The sequence below is a fragment of the Glycine max genome, chromosome 7 (assembly GCF_000004515.6).
Source record: "Glycine max cultivar Williams 82 chromosome 7, Glycine_max_v4.0, whole genome shotgun sequence".
NCBI lineage: Eukaryota > Viridiplantae > Streptophyta > Magnoliopsida > Fabales > Fabaceae > Glycine > Glycine max.
In genome coordinates, this window is record NC_038243.2 from 13,316,948 (window position 1) to 13,339,790 (window position 22,843).

Genomic DNA, 22,843 nt, shown 5'->3' on the forward strand with positions numbered 1-22,843 from the left:
GCTCCTTGGTGTCTACAAGGACTTCCTTGAGCGCATGATCTTCCATCTGAGTTCGTAGGCACGATAGCTCCGTGGCATGGCAGGGATCGCAAGCGTGCGAGCAATGGAGCTTTGTGACCTCCATGTCCTCGCCACGATACAAATTTGCATTGCCACGTCAAATCTAAACTTGTTGCGATGGGTGCACTTCAACCACATCAATGAACCACCACCAATCCAAGCTACACATTTTGTGAGATCTAGTAGTGTTGTTGAAAAACATGGATGAGAGGAGGATGATTGCGAATGTGGGAAAAATGATTGTGTTTTTCAAATTTGTAAATGTTATAACAATGACAACTAAAAATCACCACTGTTTTAGTTTCATAAACAATGTTAAGTTTACACTAATAGAAGGACCATTTTGGTCCTTTCTCAAAACTTAAAGGACGAGAATGAACTTTATAAAAAAATAAAGAATCAAATTAAACAAAAAATAAGACAAAAAATCAAATAAGTTATTTAGATATATAATAATTATGAGAAATATAAATAACTAGTGTTCCACTTGTGCAACGGACCTCAAAGTATTTTCAACTTAAATGTTAAATAATAGTATTAAATAGACAATTCACTGGATTTAAAAATGAATGCTCCAAAAATATTTTCAATGATTATAGGATATTTCTGGATTATTTTATTCATTTTGATTAAGCATGCTTTTAAAATCCCCTACCTTACAAAATATATAAGACTGTCATTTTAAATAATGGAATATAAATTAACGAAATGGACACATAATTCAAACTTATTTGCATAGTGTATAGATTTATTAAAATAAAAGCCTACAAAATTTAAAATAAAAGTATAGTTAATATTGACAGTTTAACACAAATAAACACCTTAAATTTTTCATAAAAAATGCATGTAAGGGTAAAAAGTTTCCACTAATATAGAACAAATATAATTTAGGGTAAACAATTATTTTTATTTTTGGATGTATAGAAGGACAAATTCACCTTGGAAGAAAATTTAAATGTTAGTGCTCATAATCTGACACATTGAGCTCCTTGAAAACCTCACTCTCTCGAACCCTTTACTCTAGCATCTCACTCTCTCGTTGCCACTGCGCCGCCACCTATCAACCACCGTGTCACCGCCTGTCCGCCGCCGCCTTTCCATCATTGCCTTCTTCCGCGTGAGCCAAATTGCCCTCTTTTCCTCACCTTCTTCTCTCGTTTCACATCACCGTTCAGCTACTGGTTTCTGCGCTCGCGCGCATTTCAAGCGTTAAGCAGCTGATAAGGTACAGTACACGCTTCTCTTCTTCCTTTCGTTCCCTCCATCGTTTTGTTCGTGGGCCATTGCTTTGTCTGTTACCTTATCATCGTTTTGTTTGTGACTGTCTAGTTTACAGCTTTTGGCATTTCCTCTAAGACTCAGAAATTCTCTTATATTATAAACACCATTTAGTTTGCAATTTTCTGCGATACAAGAGAGACACAAAAAGAAATTGCCCTTCTCTTTATGTGCTTAATAGCTGGAAATTTCTAATTGCCTGACTTGCTCTATCTATGTTTTCAATACTGACTGTAAATGGCTGCAATTTTGTGCTTAAGTCATGATAAATTATATTTGAATTCTGGAAATTGGTTGCCGTTGGTTGTTCTTTAATTGAATGGGTACCCTTGGAAAAGGAAATTTGTTGTTGGGAATGGCCCCTGTTTGCTGTAACACTAATTGAATTTGCTTCTTGTGTCTTGCTGGACAATGGTTGCATGTTGTAGATTATTGGTTGGGTCTATCCTCTGTTAGTTTATGATGCCACATATGTGAATTACATCATTAGGCATATGCAAGAATTGTAGGTCTGTGTTAGAGAGCCTCTTGTGTGCATATAAAATAGTTTTTCTTCCTTGCTATATTTTCCCATGTCCTTGCATTCACAGCTGACATGAGTGCCAGCTACCTTCATAACATTCCATGTGTGTAGTTGGATGTGAGGCACTGCTTTGGATTCTCTTTGCTGAGTTCTTTTGGTACTCTATCATTAACCTACTTCTTTTACTACTAGCCTCCTACTTCTTCAACTATTCTGCTAATATCACTCAGATGTTTCGTAGTACAATTTCAAATGCTGATCAGATGACAAATATGGAATCTCATGATAAAACTCAAGTGTAGAATTTTGTGACATCATAGCCTGGTTTCATGGATAAGTTAATTTTTTTTTTGAATAGAGGATAGGTTTATATATAGTTGTGTTTCTGCAGAAATATTTTCTTATTTTTCTCTAAGAATAAGTTTTGTTGGTCTAATAAAGCCTTCTTTTTTTTTTTTTGGAGTACCTCCGGCTGAGAGCTAAAGACTAATTTCTCGATAAGTTAGTTCTCGACTTTTAGCCAGAGGATATAACAGGAAAAAAAAAAGCTTTGTTAATGTATTTCCTAATGCAAGTAATCAAGTACTGCCGATCTAAGCAGATTGCTTTCTTGTTTGAGCAATTTAATCCCATGCTTTGGACACATGCACTATTAATTGTTGACATCTTTGAATTCTATTAAAATCATTTGAAGAAAATTTGAAAACTGACATGCACTAACTTTACAAGTAGCTTGACTAATAAAAATTTGTTGATTTGACTACACTTTACCATGTCTAAGTTTCCATCTCTCTGCTTTTGTATTGAAGAATGTCCTCCTCCACTTTTGCAAAGTCACTTACATGCATCTATGACAATTGTTCAATTCTAATGGACGATCAAACCTTATGACTTTCCATTATGCTTAAACATTTTCCAATTGGAATATGAATATATACCTGTAAAGGAACAACTTTGAAACTCCCTGCATGGAGGATTGTCAAGTGAATGATCTTGGCATGGACAATTCCAAGCTACAAGAGATGTTCCACTTGGTTTGATTCTTTAATTTTGGAGAAAAGTATGCAATCTTAAACCCTTGACTTTCTTCATTATTGTTAGTAGTCTATTACACTAACATCATTCATCCTTTTACTCTTAAATTAATCTCCGTAAACCTGACTCATGAACATTAGTCCCTTGGGACCAAATTTCATTGTATCACATGGTGGAAGACTGGTAGATGAATAACATTCAAATGAAATTTATATAGCCTTTGTCGTGAGCCTAACTGTTAACTCTCTCTATATGTCATTCTCATACTAGGTTCTCATAACATATTTCTAATTCTGCAAAATGATATGAAATAGTTTTCTAATTTTCTTGTGAATCACATTCAATTTACTGCAATCTACCTCCCTCTAGGGTACAGACTACAGATCACATTTTAATGTGCACTAGCCAAGGTGTGTCCATCAACTGTTGGCACCTCCACATTCACCTCACCACTAAAACCACCCTTGAACCATCCATAACAGAATAACTATGTGATCTGTAGTCTGTGAGTTTGCTAGGGATAATTATGTGTCATTTGAATTTCATCTTCATCATTGCTTTTCCAATTGACATATCTCTAATGAATTCCTGTTGGAGGGATCTCTTTGTGCAGAATGCAGATGGTCCCTACAGATTTCATAATCTTTCACAGCCTCAAACAAGTGTGACTTTACTCTTAACCCAAATTGCACAAAAATGTATCACCTACTACTTTAGTTTCTAAAGTTTCTTCCACTAATATACATAATACCTTTTCAATTTCTGAAATAGCAACCCCCATTTCCTACACTACATGGCAATACAGATTGGGTTAACCTCACTTAGTAGTTCTTAAATCTATGTTCCCTTCATGAAAATTCTTGGAAAAATTAAATGTGGCTAGAATTGAGATAGAAAAAACAGTGATTAATAAATTGTGTGCTGAATTGCTAACTATTTTTCTAAATTAAGCTCTTTTGAAATTAAAGATTCAATTCAAAGTATGTGAGGATTGTGGAAGTTCTAGTATATGTTCTGAATGCAGAAGAAACTAGAGCATACTTTTGAGACTTATTTAATTTATCTCAATGATTGGATATAATGATATATACTGTTGTTGATGCCTGAAATTTGGTGAGTTTAATAAACTTTGAATGTTCTGTATAGTGCTGCTAGACTTTTAGTTTAGTAAGTGTCGGTGGTTCTAATTGTGCGTTGCATTTGCTGATCTCAGGGTTAATTTAGTCTATGAACAATTTGATGGTAAACTTATGGTCCAAAAACAAGTTCAGAAACTAGAATTGCAACTATTGGTGTAGACTTTCCTGCAATGGAAAAATAAATGGTTCTCTAAGTACTAATTTGTAGGCTTTTTTTTCTTTTCCTGTTTTCACTTGATATATACTCTGACTTTTTCATTTTGTTGTTGCTTTGATTGGGTTTAGAAGGAACACCATGGCTGTCTTCACAAGTAGATGCGTATATTTGAACTTAGTATTTTATCTATTTTATCCAAGAATATGTTAGATAACTTTAATTAAACACTAACATATGTTTTTCTTTCATAGACATTTTTTTTTTCTCATCTCACACTATCGGCTCGCACTTCTTGTTTTTGCTAGGAAGCCTCCATCATTGTAAATATGTCTTTGTCTTTTATGCTAGTGTATGTATTTGTCTTTTATACTATTGTTTTATATTCAAGTTAAGGATTAATGTATTATGAGTGAACCCTAGTTTTCCGTTTGAGATTGAATACAATGATTAAACTGGATAGTTTGGATTAATCATTGTTTTATACTATTGTCCTTTTTTTTTTCTTATTCATTGTTCTGGTTTTGTTTTACAATTTACAAGTTGAGTTTATTGTAAAATCAGAATGACTATATAAAAAAAATTATAATCGACATCGGTTTTAGACAAAACAGATAAAACCGATGTAGAAAGTGAATAAACAACATCGGTTAAAATTGATGTAGAAAGCAACTACACAACATTGGTTTTAGGGAAAACCAATGTTGAAATAAGACAACATCAGTTTGAGCCAAAACTGATGTCAAAGTAGGACAGAATTGCATCTATTATAGCAAGTTTGACACCGGTTTTTACAAAACCAATGTTTAATGTCCATTTTAACATTGATTTCAAAACTGATGTTCAAAGTAAGACACTTTTGACATCGCTCGTTTCAACATCGGTTTCAAAACTGATGTTGAATGTCAACTAGAATCAATGTTGAATACTATTTTTGTAGTAGTGACTTCACTTTTGGTGTGTAGAATTGGCGGCTAGTCGCAGCAACAACAACGATACCATTACCATTACCATGTCGTGCGAACCCTTACCATTAATGGCAACCCCACTCCAGTTTCAGAGGCCAGCCATTGATGATGGTGATGCTCAAAACCAACACAATCCCATGGAATTCCAGATTCTCACTTCGTCACATTTTCGGCTTCCCGATGGCTGGGTTGTTGAGGAAAGGCCCCGTGCCTCTAACCCTTCTCACGTTGACAGGGTATATACCTCTTTTTCTTTGCCAAACATCAATTATTATTATTTATTCATGCATGCATATGTCACTCCTATATACCCACGTCCATTCAAATGTTAGTCCTACGTTTTAAATTTTCACAAAACACTATAGACAAAACGGAATTTTGGATTTTTCACCTTACTGTAAATAACTCTCCCTTTATTGCCATTTAGTGCAAATAATGTTATTTGCTAAGGTACCATCAGGGCGTGCCATGGTTGGTAGATATGGCCAGGGGTGGTTCAATTCTCGGGTCTGTGTCTATGAAAAAAATATTTTTCTATTAGGAGAGGTGCGCTACTTAAATGGATTTTCATACCTCGATAAATTAGTTTCTAACCCTAGATCGGGGGTTATGTTGGGTTCAACAACAAAAAAAAAATGTCTTATGATGTGGTGTGACATGGTTGGTAGATAACCATGTCATTTAAGTATGTGATCAGTGGTTAAATTTTTAGGTTTGTCTTTACGAAAAAAAACACATGAGAGATGTTAACTCCTTAAATGGATTTTTGTATCTCAATAAATTTGTTTCTGACCTGGACTGGGGTCACTTTCGGTTCACCAAAAAATGTTATTCTCTTAAGTAGACTAAGTCACACTAATTCAACCATATGATAATCAACACACAAAAAGATAGGGAAGCTATTTGTTTTCCTTTGCTGTTTTTCATAACTTCATTTCTACAGCCAGCACATTTGACATTTGGGTATTCTTCCCCTTTTTGCAAGGATTTGATTTTTTTTTTTTAAATCTTGTTTGTTCAGTATTACTATGAACCAGGCACCAGAAGGCAGTTTCGTTCTTTGTTATCTGTTAAGAGACATCTAACAGGAGAAACAAGAGACTGTGTTATTTCTAAGAGAAAGGTATCAAAAAATGAAAACACTATGAGTTCTAATTTCGTATTTTGTATCTTTTGCAAGTGTCTTTATATAATGAGTAACATTTGGAAATGAAAGTCATGATGTTTGAAAAGACAATAGAGAACAGAAACATTAAACATTTTCATGTTTAGACATAATTTTCCAAACACAAAGCCCGTATCTTCACTTGCGTGCCAATACTGCTACACACACAGATCATCATGGAAAGTACCTCACTCATTAAACTAACTAATGATTTGATTGTTAAGGAGAAAACCCTGTAACAATATTATAATAAATAAGCTGAAGTTACAAACAAGAAATGGGTTCTGTATATCTTTTGGTATCAGAGCCCAGTTTGCTCACCTCACAGCATAGTGTGCATGCACTACTACTATCTGACTGGATTGATGCAGTAGTGTGAGTGCTGAATTGGCTGGATGCCATGTGATACACAAGGGTCATTCACACCCCGTATCAGCCTGATTATTAAGTTCTCTACATTTTCTAGGTTTTGGTTTGGATATGGATTAAATAGAGCATATTTTGAGACAGACACATGGACAAGAATTTGATTAAACACTTTGCTATTGTTTTTTTTTTAAACTACTTTTCTTTGATGTAATTAGCTCAATATTTGGCAATATTGATTTTACATAGTCATGGTTAAACTATGCTATCTCTGAAGTTTTGGCCTTTAGTCGAGCTGAATGACATTATATGATCCATGTAACCGTCCTTATCCTGTCACTAGTTTATGAGAAATGCCTTGGTTTCTGATTATGATTGCGTATGAAGTTCCTCCCTTTTGTGCTCTTTCAGATGATTTTTTTTCTTCTTTTTGAACTTTCGTTTTTGGCAATTATATTTTTTAAATGAAATTTGCTGCTCTTATTTGAAGATGCAACACAAACACAGCTGTGCGTAAAAACGTTATGGTATGCCACTTGTCCCTCTCCAATGTACCTAAAAATTGTAAACAAGCCAGGAGGTGTTAGACACTAAGACTTGTGGCTGAAAGTTTTTTCAATGACTTGATTTAAATCTATATTTTCCTCAGAATTTTATTGAATCTGGGTCTGGACAGCAGTGGAATTCCTTGAGAGCTGTTGAGAATTTCTTATCAGGAGAAAATGCTTGTACAGCAACACCCAAGGTGCTAAAACCAAGCAAACAAGTTATTTTTGGTTTGACAATTAATGATGTGGTGGTATCAACATATATCTGCATAGCTAAATCTAATTTATGCTTCTTTTTCAGTCAGCAGTGAAATCAGGCACTGGAGAGAAAAGAGCTTGTGGTGTGAGAAGTGTCCGAAAACCTGTCCATAAACGCTTTTCAGCAGCAGATGAGAAAATGACTCCAAAGTACTTGAAACACTCTATTCAATCTGCAGTGAGTTTCAAAACTACATAGACTTTATAATGACCAAAAACTGATCATGGATTCAATGTAACTAATTGAATGTCTTTTTAAGCTTCCTGAGAAACCGGATTCTCAGAAGAAAACCAAGTTGGAGAAGGACAACAGAGCTTCCATGCATAACTTAACAGCACCACCCCCTGCAAAAGTAAGCTGGGTTCTGTCTGGTCCGGGGGGGTTCTGGAGCCCTTCCCTTGACGATTCCATTGTACCAGAATCTGAAAAGCTGAAATGGTCCGAAGCATTTGTACTATCCATCCATAATGATGGAGTTACTAATAGCTGAGGTAAGCTTGAAATAAGTTTATACTGCTTTCATGTGATTCAAGCCTTCCAAATCACTGAAAGTCACTTGTTGATTTCCATTTAGCTTTGCAGAGTTCACAATGGAGATGACTGGAAATATTGATGAGCATGTGCTGATACCATGTAGCTTATTTTGTAGATGGGAATAGGATTATCCAAGTGACGTATGTTACCCTATATGCAGATATTGTGCTATTTCACTGATTATAATGATTTAGGTTCTATCACTATAATCTTGGTACTTTTAACTTTTTCGGCAACTCACTCGAAATCTAATCTCTGGAATTTGTGACTTGTCTGTCCTGTAAGAACACAAAGTTGAAGGCATACGTTGATTCCATCTCTTTCTTTTTCTCTTTTATGCCTAGAGGGTAGAGGCACAGCACATGCTTTAGAAATTTAATTTTTGAAATTTGAAAGTGTCAACTTTTTACATTTCCAAAAACTAATTTAGAATAATGAAACCGAACTCCTGTATAAAGACTTATTATTGGGGAAAAAATGACAATCAATGGGAAGGAATGTGCTCAGGAAAATGGAAGCTGTAAAAGGTAATACCCAAGAGAGATAGCTAACTATGGTACTGAGTGAGTCTTGTATTTTGCTCGGGGTTCATATGATTATATTTCATGCAATCACGCTTATTTATTTATTTATTAATTTTGTTGGAGGGAAAGTGGGGAAAAAAATGGTAGATTAAGATTGACTTAAAAATATAAAAATTATTATTTTTCTTTTTAATTCAAATTTTAAAAAATTCTCTCTTCGTCGATTTTCTCTCTACCATTCCAAACACATCATAAAACAGAAAAAAATAAAAAAATATATAAAGTGAAAAAAGACTACATTATTAAAATAAGGTAAAATGAAAATGTCTGTTATTGATTGGTGCAAAGTGGGTCATCAAATTGGTAGAGACAGTTGGTGGGTGGGGGCAGAATTATAGTTTCTTGTGGCAATGGATAGAATTGATTAGAACAGTCTGAACCAGTAGAATCTAGGTTCGATTCTGATATTTAAGTTTATGATAGATCAAATAGCATTTCATCTTTTGAGAAGGTTTTGATGTCTGCGGGTTGTCTGTAGATCAGTGATATTGATCACGAAATTTTCATTTCTCACAAGAGACCAAAAGCAACTTTTAATACACTTAGTATTGTTTGTTTGGACATAAATAGAGAGGAAGAAAAGAACTAAATTTTCAAAGTTTGTTTAAGAGGAGAAATAAGAAAGAAGTTATGTTTCTAAGATCCACCAAAAAAATACTTTATTTATAAGACTATGTTAGAATAAGTTTATCCAAAAGAATTTTTATGAGGAAAAAAATAAGAAAAACAAATGAAATAAATTTCTCTATAAATTAAAATTAACTTCTATAAATATTAATTTATAACAATTTTCTCATCTTTTAAAGAAATCATACAAATTATCTATTATTTCTAAGTTGTACATTTCACAACAGATAGCCCTATACCTCCTACATATCCCACATAAAATGAAGGCCGCGAAAATATCATGAAGTTTAGTTCTATACCTTCCATCATTGTTTAATGAATGCTAACATGAACTTGCATATATTTTAACATTATAAAAATAAAAGCAACAAACTTGACAATATTATTTCAAATTCTATATTATTAAAACTAATAACAAAGTTAAGAATATTATTATCAACTTTCAAATTAAAAAAAGAAACTAGAAAAAATGAGATAAGCCAATAGCAATATTGTTTACTTCCACTCATTAAAAATAAAAATTTAAAAATTAATAAGTTAAATTTCTTCTAAATTCGAGTTCTTACTTGCCCTATTATGTGAATTACACCAATTGACTACATTCACTTTTCCTGATAAAAAATTTGCGAAGTAAATAAAATATAAATTGGGTTAGTCTCAAATATAAATAAAATTTAATTATTTTTATTTTTATTTAATTTTTTTAATATCCTTCATCCTTCATTTAATTGACGTTTAATTTATTTTCAACAATTCTTTTTTATTTTTTTATATGAAGTTTTAAGAAAAAAAAGTTTAGGAAAAAGATTTATCTATAGATGAATTTGGTACAATTAAATCAAGGTTAAGTGGCTAAGCAACATTCTTAACAAGCATAACTTAGGTTTCCCCCTTATATTTTAGAATTGGAGGGAGGGAGTTAGAGCTCTCAAAATGATTCCAAACCGTAGGACCAACCAAGCCAACTACAAGTTTGGGTTGGATTGGGTCAAAAAAGGAGAAAAAAATTATAATTGGTTGTAAAATTTGACTTGATCCATTCGGGTTGAACTCGTGGTGGATCAATGTGTCTCACCTAAAAAAATATTAGTATTTTGTAATTTTTTTTAAGACTTTAAAGTGTTCTGTTCATTTAATTAGAAATAAGTAAAACTCACATAATATTTTACAATATAATTTTATTTAGTGTTTTGTTCAAAATTATTTTAATATTTTTTTGTTATTATAGTTATAGGCGGCTTCTAGCTTGTGATAATATGTCTTATCGTGGTGTATAGATAGTGAAAGATTTAATTTAACTAATATTTTTTTAATTTATTCATTTTTTTTAAAAATGATTTTTTGTTGAATTTTCTTTAAAGAAAAACAAATATATATTTTTTATTATTTTAGATGGGTTGGTGGGTCAACTCACAACCTATGATAAATCAAATCGTATCACTTTTTTTTTTTTGAAATCAACTTTAAGTGGGACGAGTTGGACTGACTAATTTACTCCCTCCGTTCCTATTTATAAGATTTAAGTTTGAAATTGTGTTTGTTTTTTTTATAAGACTCGTATAATATTTCTTTCATTAATTATTTTTAGACTAGAAACATCTTTAATTAAAAGAAGATAAATAATATATTGATAAACAATTAGAAAATAGAAAAGTGTTATTAACAATAATAATTTAAAAAAAATTTATAAATTTAAGAAAAATTTGTTACTATAAATTAAATTAACTATTTTTCTTAGTATTAATTAATTAGGTAATTAGATGTTATAAATATCTATAAATACCAACGATTGGAATAAGATTTAAGCTCACAAGGTGAAACTCTTGTTGGGTGGGCCATACATATTACATAGAAAATGCACTTGTGCTTTCGGCATCTAGAAGTGGCGGCAACAACATCAAGTCATCGCGGTCCCACTCCAAGTTCGGAGGAGGCCTATGTTTGAATTTGATGACCATCTTTAGAACGAACAACAACTGAATCAAAATCCCACCATTCCAATGGAATTGCAGATTGGCAGTTCCCAACATTTTTGTCTTCCCGATGATGGGTGGTCGAGAAAAAGCCCCGTCCTTCCTTTGAGTCTCGCTTTGACAAGGTGTTTGCTTTGCCTTTGCCACCTATCAATTCATGCATGCATGCATCTCCCATATGATATAACACCATACACAACCCATGTCATCTGAGCCCCTCCATTATGACTAAAACTTTCCCTACATTGCAATTCATTAATGTTATTCTCTTATTTACATGTATGATAATTAACTTACAAAACATATGGAACCAATATATTTTCCTTTGCTGTGCTTCATTTCTACACTATTTGGCTATTCTTCTTCCCCTTTTTACTAGGATTTGATCCTATTTTTTTAAAATCTTATTTGTTCATTAGTTTACTATGAGCCAGGCAGCAGAAGGAAGTTTCGTTCTTTGTCATATGTTTAGAGACATCTAGCAGGAGAAACAGGAGACTATGTTGTTGCTAACTCAATCATATCAAAAAATGAAAGCACCGTGAGTTCTAATTCCATCTTTTAATAATTTGCATGTTTGTGTGCCTTTTTGGAAATGAAATACAATGAAATCTGTCTGAATACCCCCACAAAGAACTTGAAGAGCAGAAACATTGAACACTTATATGTTTAGACATAATTATCCAAACACAAAGACCATATCTTCACTTGCCTGCCAATACTGCTACACACACAGGTTGCCAATTTGCCATGGAAGGAACCTCATTCATTAAGCTAACTAATGATTGGATTGTTAAGTAGAAAACCCTGTAACAATATGTTGGGTAATCAATGCTTTCACAAATAAAATTACTCACACACACAAAGGATCATGAGAACACAACAAATATTACACCGTATAAAAAATAATAACAAACACAAGAATTTAAGGTGGTTCGGCCCCTTTTGCCTATGTCCACGGAACCATCTCAAACAATATTCCACTATCACAAGAATGATTACAAGATTGTAATCCACCCCAAATAGTGTATCATCTCTTGATCTCTACAAATATGCTTTGAGGCAGCAGAATCCATCACCTATTTTGTTTTAGTAACCTCATCATTTGTTGCCAAAAATACATCATCTTCATCTTCAATACTTTTTACTACATTAGCTTGGGAGTTGGCACCATCTTTGTTCATATCTCTTAATTTCTTCAAGTCCTCCTTCATTTGTTTGTACCTCACTTGCACATGATCATTCTCACCGCAATAGTAACATTGTCTGTTACTCATATCTTATGGCGGACGCGATTGCGATTTTGATCTTCCTCTTCGTCCATCATGTCTCTTTGAATGTTTCTTCCCTCACTCAAACTCCACCACAACTATTGTATTGTGTTCATCATCAACATTTTTAGTTCTCATCATTATCTCATTTTCTCTAAGAGCGGCGATCACCTCATCCAAATTCAAAGTTGATCTTTCCACAAGCAACGTTTGAACCAAAGCTTTGAAGGACCTTGGTAGTGAGGCCAACAACAACAATGCCCACTCCTCGTTAGAGAGTTTATCATATGCATTCACCAATTGACTTACTAAGTGATTGAAATTGTTGATGTGGTCATGGAGATTTCTTCCCATCTCCATTTTGAGTTGATACAACTCCATCTTCAAACATATGCGATTGGTTAGCGGCTTTGAGGCATAGATATTCTCAAGCTTTTCCCATAAGGCCTTCGATGTTCTCTCCTTCAACACGTTGTGTTTTTATCTCGGGAGCAAGGGCTAACTGAATCATGCTCACAACCCTCATTTGGATCTTAGTCCACTTGGTTTCATTTATAGAAGCCGGCCTTTCATCTTCTAATGCCTAATCAAGACCTTGTTGCACCAAAAGGTCTTGAATACTACTTTGCCAAATCATAAAATTTATTTTTCCGTCAAACAAAGGTATCTCAAACTTTTGTATGCTCCTAGCCATAGCTTTGATACCACTGTTGGCTAATCAACGTTCTCAAAAATAAAATTACCCACACTCATAAAGGATCATGAGAACACAACAAAGATTATACCGTGTGAAAAATAATAACAAATACAAGAATTTAACGTTGTTCAACACCTTTTTCCTACGTCCACGGAACCGTCTCAAACAATATTCCACTATCACAAAAATGATTACTAGATTGTAACCCACTTCAAATAGTGTATTACTCTACAAACTTGAGTACCCCACTCATTGATTACAAGAAATGATAACACTCTCACACAAAGATACTTTTCTCTCAACAAAGTGACTTTGTTTCACAATCTCTCTTCTCACACACTTTCTCTTCATGTGTTGTTTCTCCACTAATTTTCTTTTCTATTTATAGTGAAGATTGCCACCAACTATAATAAATAAGCAATTGAAACAAAAACAACTTCCAATGCATCCATTCAACTAAGAATCATCTAGTAAAATGCAATATTCCACTTTGCATTTAAACTACCTAAACCTTAGTGATAAAAAATCCAATTTCCAATATGCATACACATTATCTTTTGGCTTGGAAATCTACACAATAATATAATAAATAAGTTGAAGTTATAAACAAGGTATTTCTATTTTCTAGAAACTATTGTCTTGGGTACATTTTGATTTATAACTATTTTTTTTCTCATAAGAAAATGCAATCATTTGGTTTGGTTTATGAGGGTGTGGAATTGATAATGAGCTAGGTGTAGATTTTGCTTTGATACATATCACATATGATGGAAATGAATCAAATGACATTCACACCTTGCAAAAGAAAATAAATAAAAGGCAATATAAAACTCCTGAGTTTGTGAAATAGTTGTTGGACATGTGGCCTCATTTATCTTAAGAAGGGGTGAATTAATTTTCCACTAACAAACTTTGAACCCCCTTCTAAATGATAGGCTTAGAATGCAGAAGTAGAAGCAACATTCAATTTAATAATGTTCTTTAAACATACAAGACAAAATTGATTGCAATAAAATAAAGGAGATAAGGGAAGAGAGAATGCAAACACAGTTTTATATTGGTTCGGCAAAGTCCATTGCCTATGTCCAGTCCTCAAGCAACCCACTTGAGATTTTCCTTTCTCTTTGTAAAACCCTTTTACAAAGTCTGAACCACACAGGGACAACCCATCCCCTGTGTTCAAAATTCCTTATAACTTAAGAGACCCTTGGTCCCTTAATCAATCTCTTTGATTGAGAAGAAGAAGAAAAATAATTCTCTCTTTTAAGAGAAAGATAATACAATGAAGTTCCATTAACTCTTAATAGATTTGCAAGTGTTTGTCCAAGAGTTGTTGAGAGAGCATTTGGCAATGAAGTTCTCTTGAAATCTCTCTCTTTGATTTTTGAAGTTAGACACACATATATATAGGTCCTTCGTGCCTTTTCAAAATGGTTTAAAGAGATGTGTTTTTTCAAAAAGCTTTTTCTGAAATTCTTCACTGGTAATTGATTACAAGTTTCCGGTAATCGATTACATAGTTATATTTTGAAGGTTTATGACTTTTGAATTTGAATTTCTAGAGTTCCGTTGCTGGTAATCGATTACAAACATCTGTAATCAATTATAGGTTCAAAATTCAAATTCAAAACCCTTTGTAATAGCTATTTTCAAACTTGCCTTCTGGTAATCGATTACACTGCATGGTAATCGATTACCAGAGCCTTGGATGACTTTGAAACCCTTTGTTTTGAGGAAAGGCTTGATCTTGAAGAAATCTTGATGCAAGGCTTTTTTTGTTGAAGCAATCTTGTATTAATCTCGAAGCAATGCTTATCCTTTGAAGCAGCCTTGTTTGATTCTTCTTTGGCATCATCAAAATCATGTATACATAAATTCACAATAGTAGCTTGTGTCCTATTTTATTTGGTATGGGAATTGGGATTCCCACTTACAGTGAAAGCTTTCCCCTTTTATCAACTAGGCTTTAGGAGTGGCCATGGGTTCAGTACATCTTTTGTCATCACAACCCAGTTTGCTCACCTCACAACATAGCATGGATATACCACTTTTTTTTATCTGACTAGGTTGACGCAGGAATTTGAGTGCTGAACTGGTTGGATGTGAAACACAATTGTCATGCACAATGGAGGCTCTCATGTCTTATAAGCCTGATTATTAAGTTATCTACATTTGTTAGTTTTTAGTTTGGACATGGATTACATTATTACAACTATCTACTAATGTAGGAAGATAAAGGAATTAAAATATTGCAAGAGCAATTTGATGAGGTAAACTTTTTGACTTTTCCCTTTAATCTCATTGATATTTATAGATGAACTAAGGTTCATTACAGAATAACAGAATGGATATTCTGTTGTAATAGAAAATAAAATAGTGATAACAAAATTTGGGAAAAGTGTTGCCAATAGTGGCCACGTGTCCAAGTCGAGCAGGTGCTCTAATGGTCCTGGTGGGTCTGCTGATGGTGATCCTGTTATTTTTACTAACATCACCCGATTCTAGGAGAACAACCTTGTCCCCAAGGTTTTAAGATTCATGCAAAGCATCCTAGTTCTCCCATGAAGTGTCTTCTAGTGAATAGACTTTTCCGCTGGACTAGGATGAGTTTGGTTGGGGGGGACACTGGGGTATCCCATTTCCATTCCAATAGAGCCAAATGGGATTGTTATCAGTACTGGTGCATCGAAACACGGGCTAGGATCCCGGTGGAGGACCATGGTGAGGTTTCAGCATAGACAAGTGGAAAATAGGGTGTATTTTGGAAGTTGCTGGTAAACATAGCTTGTATGTTACTGGGCCAATATGTTCCTGTATACGGAAAGGTCCAAAGAAGCAGGTGGGCAATTTGGAGAAAGTTGGCGCCACTGATGTTTGTCAGTAAGGGCGCAACTTGACATACACCCAGTCATTGACCGAGAAGGTGACATCACGATGATGGTTATCGGCGGCGAGCTTCATAGCTGTTTGGGCTTTAATCAATCAACTTTGTAAGTTAGCGTGGATAGCATTGCAAGTGGCCATTAAAGAATCGACCGCCTCGATCGTGGTTGAGCCTCGTAAATACTGAGAAATAGATGAAGGTGGTTTGTCATAGGTTACCTCGAACGAGGAAAAACCGATGCTGGTGTGAATATAGGTATTGTATGACCATTTTGCTAAAGCAAGGAATTTATACCAATTGGAAGGGCGACCATGGACGAAAGCACGCAAATATTGTTTGAGGACACAATTATGTACTTCGGTTTGTCCATCGGATTCGGGGTGATAAGCGGTGCACATACAGAGTGATGCAATCCTACCTCGCAAGGGCATTGGATAGAAGACTCCAAGAAGATTGGGTCAGAGATGCAAGAGAAAGCTCTAGGATTCTCATGAGCCTTAGGGTAGATTTCGGGCCCAAGGGCTAAGTATGAGCCCACTTATCTTTGTATATATTAGATTAAGGTTTCATTATTTTTTTGGCCTTGTATTTAGGGCTCCACAATATAGGTAAGGTACCCTAGAAATGTAGAATTTTTCAGCCCTTGTATTTTAGGGCATCTAGACTTGTTTTTGTATTAGGGGTAGTTTTGTAATTTCACATGCATTAAGTGAATATTTGATGTGTGTGGTTGGAAATAAATTTAATTGAATTGGGAGAAGCCCAATCCAGTTAAATTTTAGAGGGGGAGGTGAGCATTTTCTTGCTATACCCCATTGCCACATCATATAGTCACACTTTGTGCATGTCCTTCATGCTTTATATGCCTCATGACACCTAAGCACACTTAGTGGAGAATCTTGGACTTGATCTTGGATTAGTGGGCTGAACCATAGCTAAAATTCACTAATCATAATTAGTGAAATTTTGGCTCCACAAATTCAATTTCAAATTCAAGTGAAATTTGAATAGAAATTCAAATTTCCCTCCAATTTTGTGTGACACTTAGGCTATAAATAGAGGCCATGTGTGTGTATTTTTTGAACTTTGATCATTTGAATATTAAACTTTAGATTTCAGAGCTCTTTTAGAGCACAAAATTTCGTGCTCTTCTCTTCCTCTCCCTTCATTCATCTCCTCCTTCCTCCAAGCTCTTATCCATGGCCTCCTATGGTGGAGAGCTTCTTCTAGACTTATCTTCTCCTTGAAGTGGCGTCTCCTCTCTCTCTTCATTCTCCATTCCGCTGCCATTCATGTTCCAAGAAGCAAAGGAATCCATTGATAAAGAAGATCCTAGGCCTACAAGCTCCAATGGAGCTTACATCACAGAGCTTCGTGCCACTCAGCAGGAAAAACTCGAACCATAAATTGCTAATGAAAACTGGATCCCTATCGAAGACAATGCTTCTCGAAAAATTGTGATGTTTACAAACCATATCGATGAAGAGTAAGGGAACCTTGTACACAATATAGTGAGGTTGAAGTGCTCCCAAGTGTGTCCCCTTGGAATAACGATCAACAATGACTAATATTGTTGTGTATCCTTGAGAAGGTGGTAACCCAGTAATGAAGTCTAAAGAGAGATCTTCCCAAATTGTTTTTGGAATAGGGAGAGGTTGCAGTAAGCCAGTTGGTCTATGAGTCTCATACTTTGTTTGTTGATAGATGTCATAGTGTGCCACATACTGACGGACATCGTGGCGCATATAAGACCATCGAAAATTATCTTGCAAGTGGTGAAGTGTCTTAGCAACTCATGTATGGCCCCCTAACGAAGTTTTATGAAATTCCTCCAATAATGTGGGTATGAATTCATGACCCAAGGGAAGCCAAATTTTGCCTTGCTGCAGGATGGTGTTGTTGTGAATAGTGAAGTCTGAGTGGGCATTAGGATTCTGAGCAATTGGAGTGCGCAATTCAACATACGCTGCATTTTGAGACAAGGAGTGAAGAAGCTTGTCCATGAATATAAAGTGAGGAATAGAAAGCACCAATAGTTTACTATCCCCATTGAGCGGTATCCTGTATAGAGCGTCGACAACAATATTACATGAACCCAATTTGTACTTGATTGTGAAATCATACCCGAGAAGCTTGGACATGTAAATTTGTTGTTCTAGCGTTTGAATAACCTCGGATGAGGTCCTTCAAGCTTCAATGGTCCGTTAGAATAACAAAAGAATGGTTGAGAAGGTCTAGACACCATTTACATACTGCGGCGGTAATTTCATGGAGTTCTCTAACGTACGTTGAAGCACATTGAAGATGGGGGCAAAATACCTTACTAAAATAAGCGATGGGATGGGATTGCTGAAGAAGTACAACTCCCATGGTCGTGTCTGACACATTAGTTTTGATGGTAAAAAAAAGGGAGAAATTTGGGTGGCAAGGATTGGGCTTCCGTCATAAGCGTCTTGAGTTGTTCAAAAGCTGCCTGAGCTCCGACAGTCCATGTAAACTGATCTTTCCGCAAGAGCTGGGTAAGAGGTGTCGCAATTAACGCGCAGTTATGAATAAACTTGCGGTAAAACCTAGTGAGACCTAAAAAACCTCTTAAAGCTGTTGAAGAACAGGGGGTGGGCCAATTGACCATGGCGGCTATCTTATTGGGATCAGGGGAAACTCCTAATGTTGATACAATATGGCCAATGTACTGTAATTGAGTCTGTGCAAAAATGCATTTGGACTGGCGTAGCAAGAATTGGCCCTAGGATAGCGAGGCGAGGACAAAAGTGAGGTGTTGCTCATGCGCCGACAGAGATGGGCTATATATTAATATATCATTGAAAAATACAGTCATGAATTTGCATAGAAAAGGACGAAGGACTTCGTTCATCGTCGCCTGGAATGTTGAAGGCGCATTGCACATGCTAAATGACATTACTTTGAATTCGTAATGGCCGTGATGGGTGTGAAACACAGTTTTATGGATGTCCTCTTCTACCATCCTAATTTGATGGAAGCGTTGCCTCAAATCCAATTTAGGAAGCCATGCCACTTGGCCCAACTCGTCTAATAATTCATCAATGGTGGGCATTGGATAGCGGTCTTTGACCATGATGACATTGAGGGCTTAGTAGTCTACGCAGCAGCGCCAACTCCCATCTTTTTTCTTGACCAACAGAATAGGGGATGAGAAAAGACTGTGACTGTGATGTATAAGGCCAACATCCAGCATGGTGGAAACTTGTTTCTCCAGCTCCGCCTTCTGGTAGTAAGGGTATCAATAAGGCTTTACATTCACTGGGGAAATGTTTGGAAGAAGATGTATGTGATGGGTAATGGTGCGATTGAGGGGAAGTTGTTGTGGTTTTGCGAATATGTGAGCAAAATAGTCAATAATGGAAGTAATGGAAGGCGGTGTAGTTAGAGGGGCGTGGGTGGTGGAGTTTGGGAAGGCTGGGCTGGGTCTGGTAAGGGGATCAATTGGTATAAGGCTGAGATACTGTTGGTAAGAGCGAAACGCTTAAGTTGTTGGGCTGAAGCCAATGCTGGAAATATTGAGGCATTAGTGCGAAGAATAATGGGCTGGCCCAAGTATTTAAATGACATTTGCAGGGTGGAGTAGTCTATGGTTATGGGCCCTAGTAATTTTAGCCATTGTACCCCGAGGATAATATCGGCGCTGCATAAGGGTAAGTGGTATAGGTCTAGGTCTAATAGGTGGCCTTGGATGTGTAGGGTAACACTAAGAGAGACTATGCCACACACCAAAGTGTTGGCGTTTCCCACCATAACCTGGAGTTCTAGGGTTGAGAAGGAGGTGAGGTGGAGGAAACGAGCGACGTGGGTTTGGATAAAATTATGGGTACTCCCACCGTCAATCAAAATGGTGAAGGGATAGAGGTTGTAAAGCCTGCACTTCGTGGTGTAACTTACGTAAAAGTCTGGAGAGAAAGCAACTTAAGAGGAATGGCAATGCAAGGCCAATGATGCGATTCACGAGACGTTCGAATTCCATAAGGTATTCGTTCACCATGCCTCACTGTTGAAGCTTGAATAGAGCGCCTTGCGGGTCATCGTAAAAAGAAGGTGCGAAGTGAGATTCAAGCACCTAGAGCATCGCCATCCATGAGGTAAAAAACCCATTTCTGGACATCCATTGATACTAGCTTAAAATTGGTCCCTCCACTTAAAAGGATGCCACAATGCGCCTTTCATGGCCAGGTATAGCTTGGTGGTAAAAAAATTGGGATATCTTGAATATCCATCCAAGAGGGTCTTGGTCATCGAATCTCGGGACTTCCAGTTTCATGTGAGGGCGAGAATGAGGAGGTGGAATGGGGGTGGGAGGGGATTTGGGGGAGGAATGGATTGCGGTCATGGTGGTAAGGTGTTCGAGGATAAAATCGATTTTGGATGACAGTGAGGACTGTGTTTGGGATAAATTGGCTTGTGTTTGGGTTAATGTGGTGTGGCTCTAGGTAAGGTGAGCAACTGCCTCTTTGAGCCTTTCGATGATGGTTTGGCACGTGGTGTGTTTAGGCATGGTCGTTGGGCAGGTCGGACCAAATTGTTACAACTATTTACTAATGTAGGAAGATAAAGGAATTAAAATATTGCAAGAGCAATTTGATGAGGTAAACTTTTTGACTTTTCCCTTTATTCTCATTGATATTTATAGATGAACTAAGGTACATTACAGAATAATAGAATGGATATTTTGTTGTAACAACAAATAAAATGGCACCAATAGTGGCCACGTGTCCAAGCTGCTCCCTAATGGCCTTGCACAAAATCATCATAGCGAGCAGGTGCTCTAATGGTCTTGGTGGGTCTGCTGATGGTGATACTGTTATTGTTACTAACATACATAGAAGCATATTTTTCTCTTAGAAGGTGGACACATGGACGAGAAATTGATTAAACAATCTGCTATTATTTTTTTAATTTACTCGTTTTTTATGTAATTAGCTCAATATTAGGAAATAATGATTTTCTGTGAACTTGGTTAAACTGTGCTATCTCTGAAGTTTTGGTCTTTGATCAATCCAAATGACGTGTATCCATACAACCAATTTGACCCAGTAGAATAAGATTTTCTGGTCATTGTAAGGTTAAAATATCCTCTCTCAAGTTTATGAAAAATGCCTTGGTTTCTAATGATGATTGCATGCAAAATCTTCTCCCTTTTTGTCCTCTTTTAGACAATTTTTTTTTTCTTTTTGCACTTTCCTTTTGGCAATTTTAATTTTTAAGCAAACATTTGCTGCTCTTGATTTGAAGCTGCAACAACAGCAACACACACACAGTTGTGCGGGTAAAAGAGTTATGGTATGCCAGCTGTCCCCCTACCCTTTCCTGCTGCTTGCACCTCCAATGTACATACAAAAATGTAAAGTCACAAAAGTGTAAGGGCTTTAAGTTCTTTCAATGACTTGATTTAAACTATATTTTTCATAGAATTTTATTGAGTCTGGGGCAAGACGGAAATTCGATTCCTTGAGAGCTCATGAGAATTTCTTATCAGAAGAAAATACATGTATAACAACACCTAAGGTGCAAAAACCAAGCAAACAAGTTATTTTAATTGGGTTTGACAATTAATAATGTGTGGTATCAACATATATCTGCATGGTTTGTCACTATCTAAATCTAATTTATGTTTCCTTTTCAGTCAGCAGTGAAATCAGTCACTAGAGAGCAAAGGGCTTGTGGTGTGAGAAGTGACATTAAACATGTCCAAAAAATGCTCTTCAGTAGCAGAAGATGACCAAATCACTCAAAAGTCCTCGAAACACACTATTCAATCTATAGTGAGTTTCAATACTACATAGACTTTATAATGCTCAAGAAATGATCATGCATTCAGAGTTGTAACTAATTGAATGCCTTTTTAAGCTTTCTGAGAAACCGAATTCTCAGAAGAAAACCAAGTTGGAGGATCACAGCCAGAGTGCCGTCTCGAACATTTTTGGGGTCTGGAGTAAAAACAAAAAAAAGACCCTTAAAAAATGGAAATGTATTTCATGAATTTATAAATTCAACCATAAAAAAATAATACACAAAACTCTTATATATTAAAAAGTTCACTCAAAATGTTGGCCTGAGTTGTCGATCACCTTGCGCATGTGTCCAAGACGGAACTGATCATAGAGCTTGCATGCATAACTTCATAGCACAACACCGCTACCAGTAAAAGTAAGCTGTGTTCTGTCTAGTCCCTGGGGGTTCTGGACCCTTTCCTTCATGATTCCTTTGTACCGGAATCTTAAAAGCTGAAATGGTCCAAAGCATTTGTACTATCAATCCATGATGATGGAGATATTAATATCTGAGGTAAGCATGAAATAAGTTAATTTACACTGCTTTCATGTGATTCTGAACCTTGAAAAGCACTAAAAGTCACTTGTTGATTTCCTTTTAGCTTTGTAGGGTTCACATTGGAGATGATTGAAAATATTGGTGAATATGTGCTGATATCATGTAGCTGAGATTGTTGATGGGAATGGGATCATCCACATGACTTAATCATCTTAACCTATATGCAGATATTGTTTTATTTCACTGATTATTATAATGACGAAGGTTCTATCACAGGATTGCACACTACTAAAAAATTAGCATTTTATGATGCACATTCTAAGACAATTATTAATAACCGTCTTAGAATGTGCCACAGTGGCATTTTTGTAATTAGGTACAATTTATTTTGTTTTTACGCTGCACATTCTAAGACGATTATTAATAACCGTCTTAGAATGCACTCCGTGGCATTTTTGTAAATATGGTTAAGTTA

At 35.7% G+C, this 22,843-nt stretch overlaps 1 protein-coding gene and 1 pseudogene across 3 annotated transcripts; both read left to right on the forward strand.

Moving 5' to 3' along the window:
* The first annotated feature begins 1,010 nt into the window (after nt 1-1,010).
* LOC100795916 (methyl-CpG-binding domain-containing protein 7) lies at nt 1,011-8,349 on the forward strand. 3 transcript variants are annotated; one of them, XM_006583450.4, is made up of 7 exons: nt 1,011-1,285; nt 5,155-5,393; nt 6,179-6,280; nt 7,338-7,433; nt 7,538-7,672; nt 7,755-7,986; nt 8,078-8,349. In XM_006583450.4, the coding sequence occupies exons 2-6, from the start codon at nt 5,202-5,204 to the stop codon at nt 7,983-7,985; spliced, it is 756 nt and encodes a 251-aa protein (XP_006583513.1). In that variant the 5' UTR covers nt 1,011-1,285; nt 5,155-5,201; the 3' UTR covers nt 7,986; nt 8,078-8,349. The 3 variants fall into 3 exon arrangements, with proteins under 3 accessions (XP_006583513.1, XP_006583514.1, XP_003529018.1); XM_003528970.5 differs by having other exon boundaries at nt 1,012-1,285; nt 8,070-8,349; XM_006583451.4 differs by lacking the exon at nt 6,179-6,280 and having other exon boundaries at nt 8,070-8,349.
* Nucleotides 8,086-22,382, forward strand: LOC100779264 (uncharacterized; annotated as a pseudogene).
* Nucleotides 22,383-22,843: the final 461 nt, after the last annotated feature.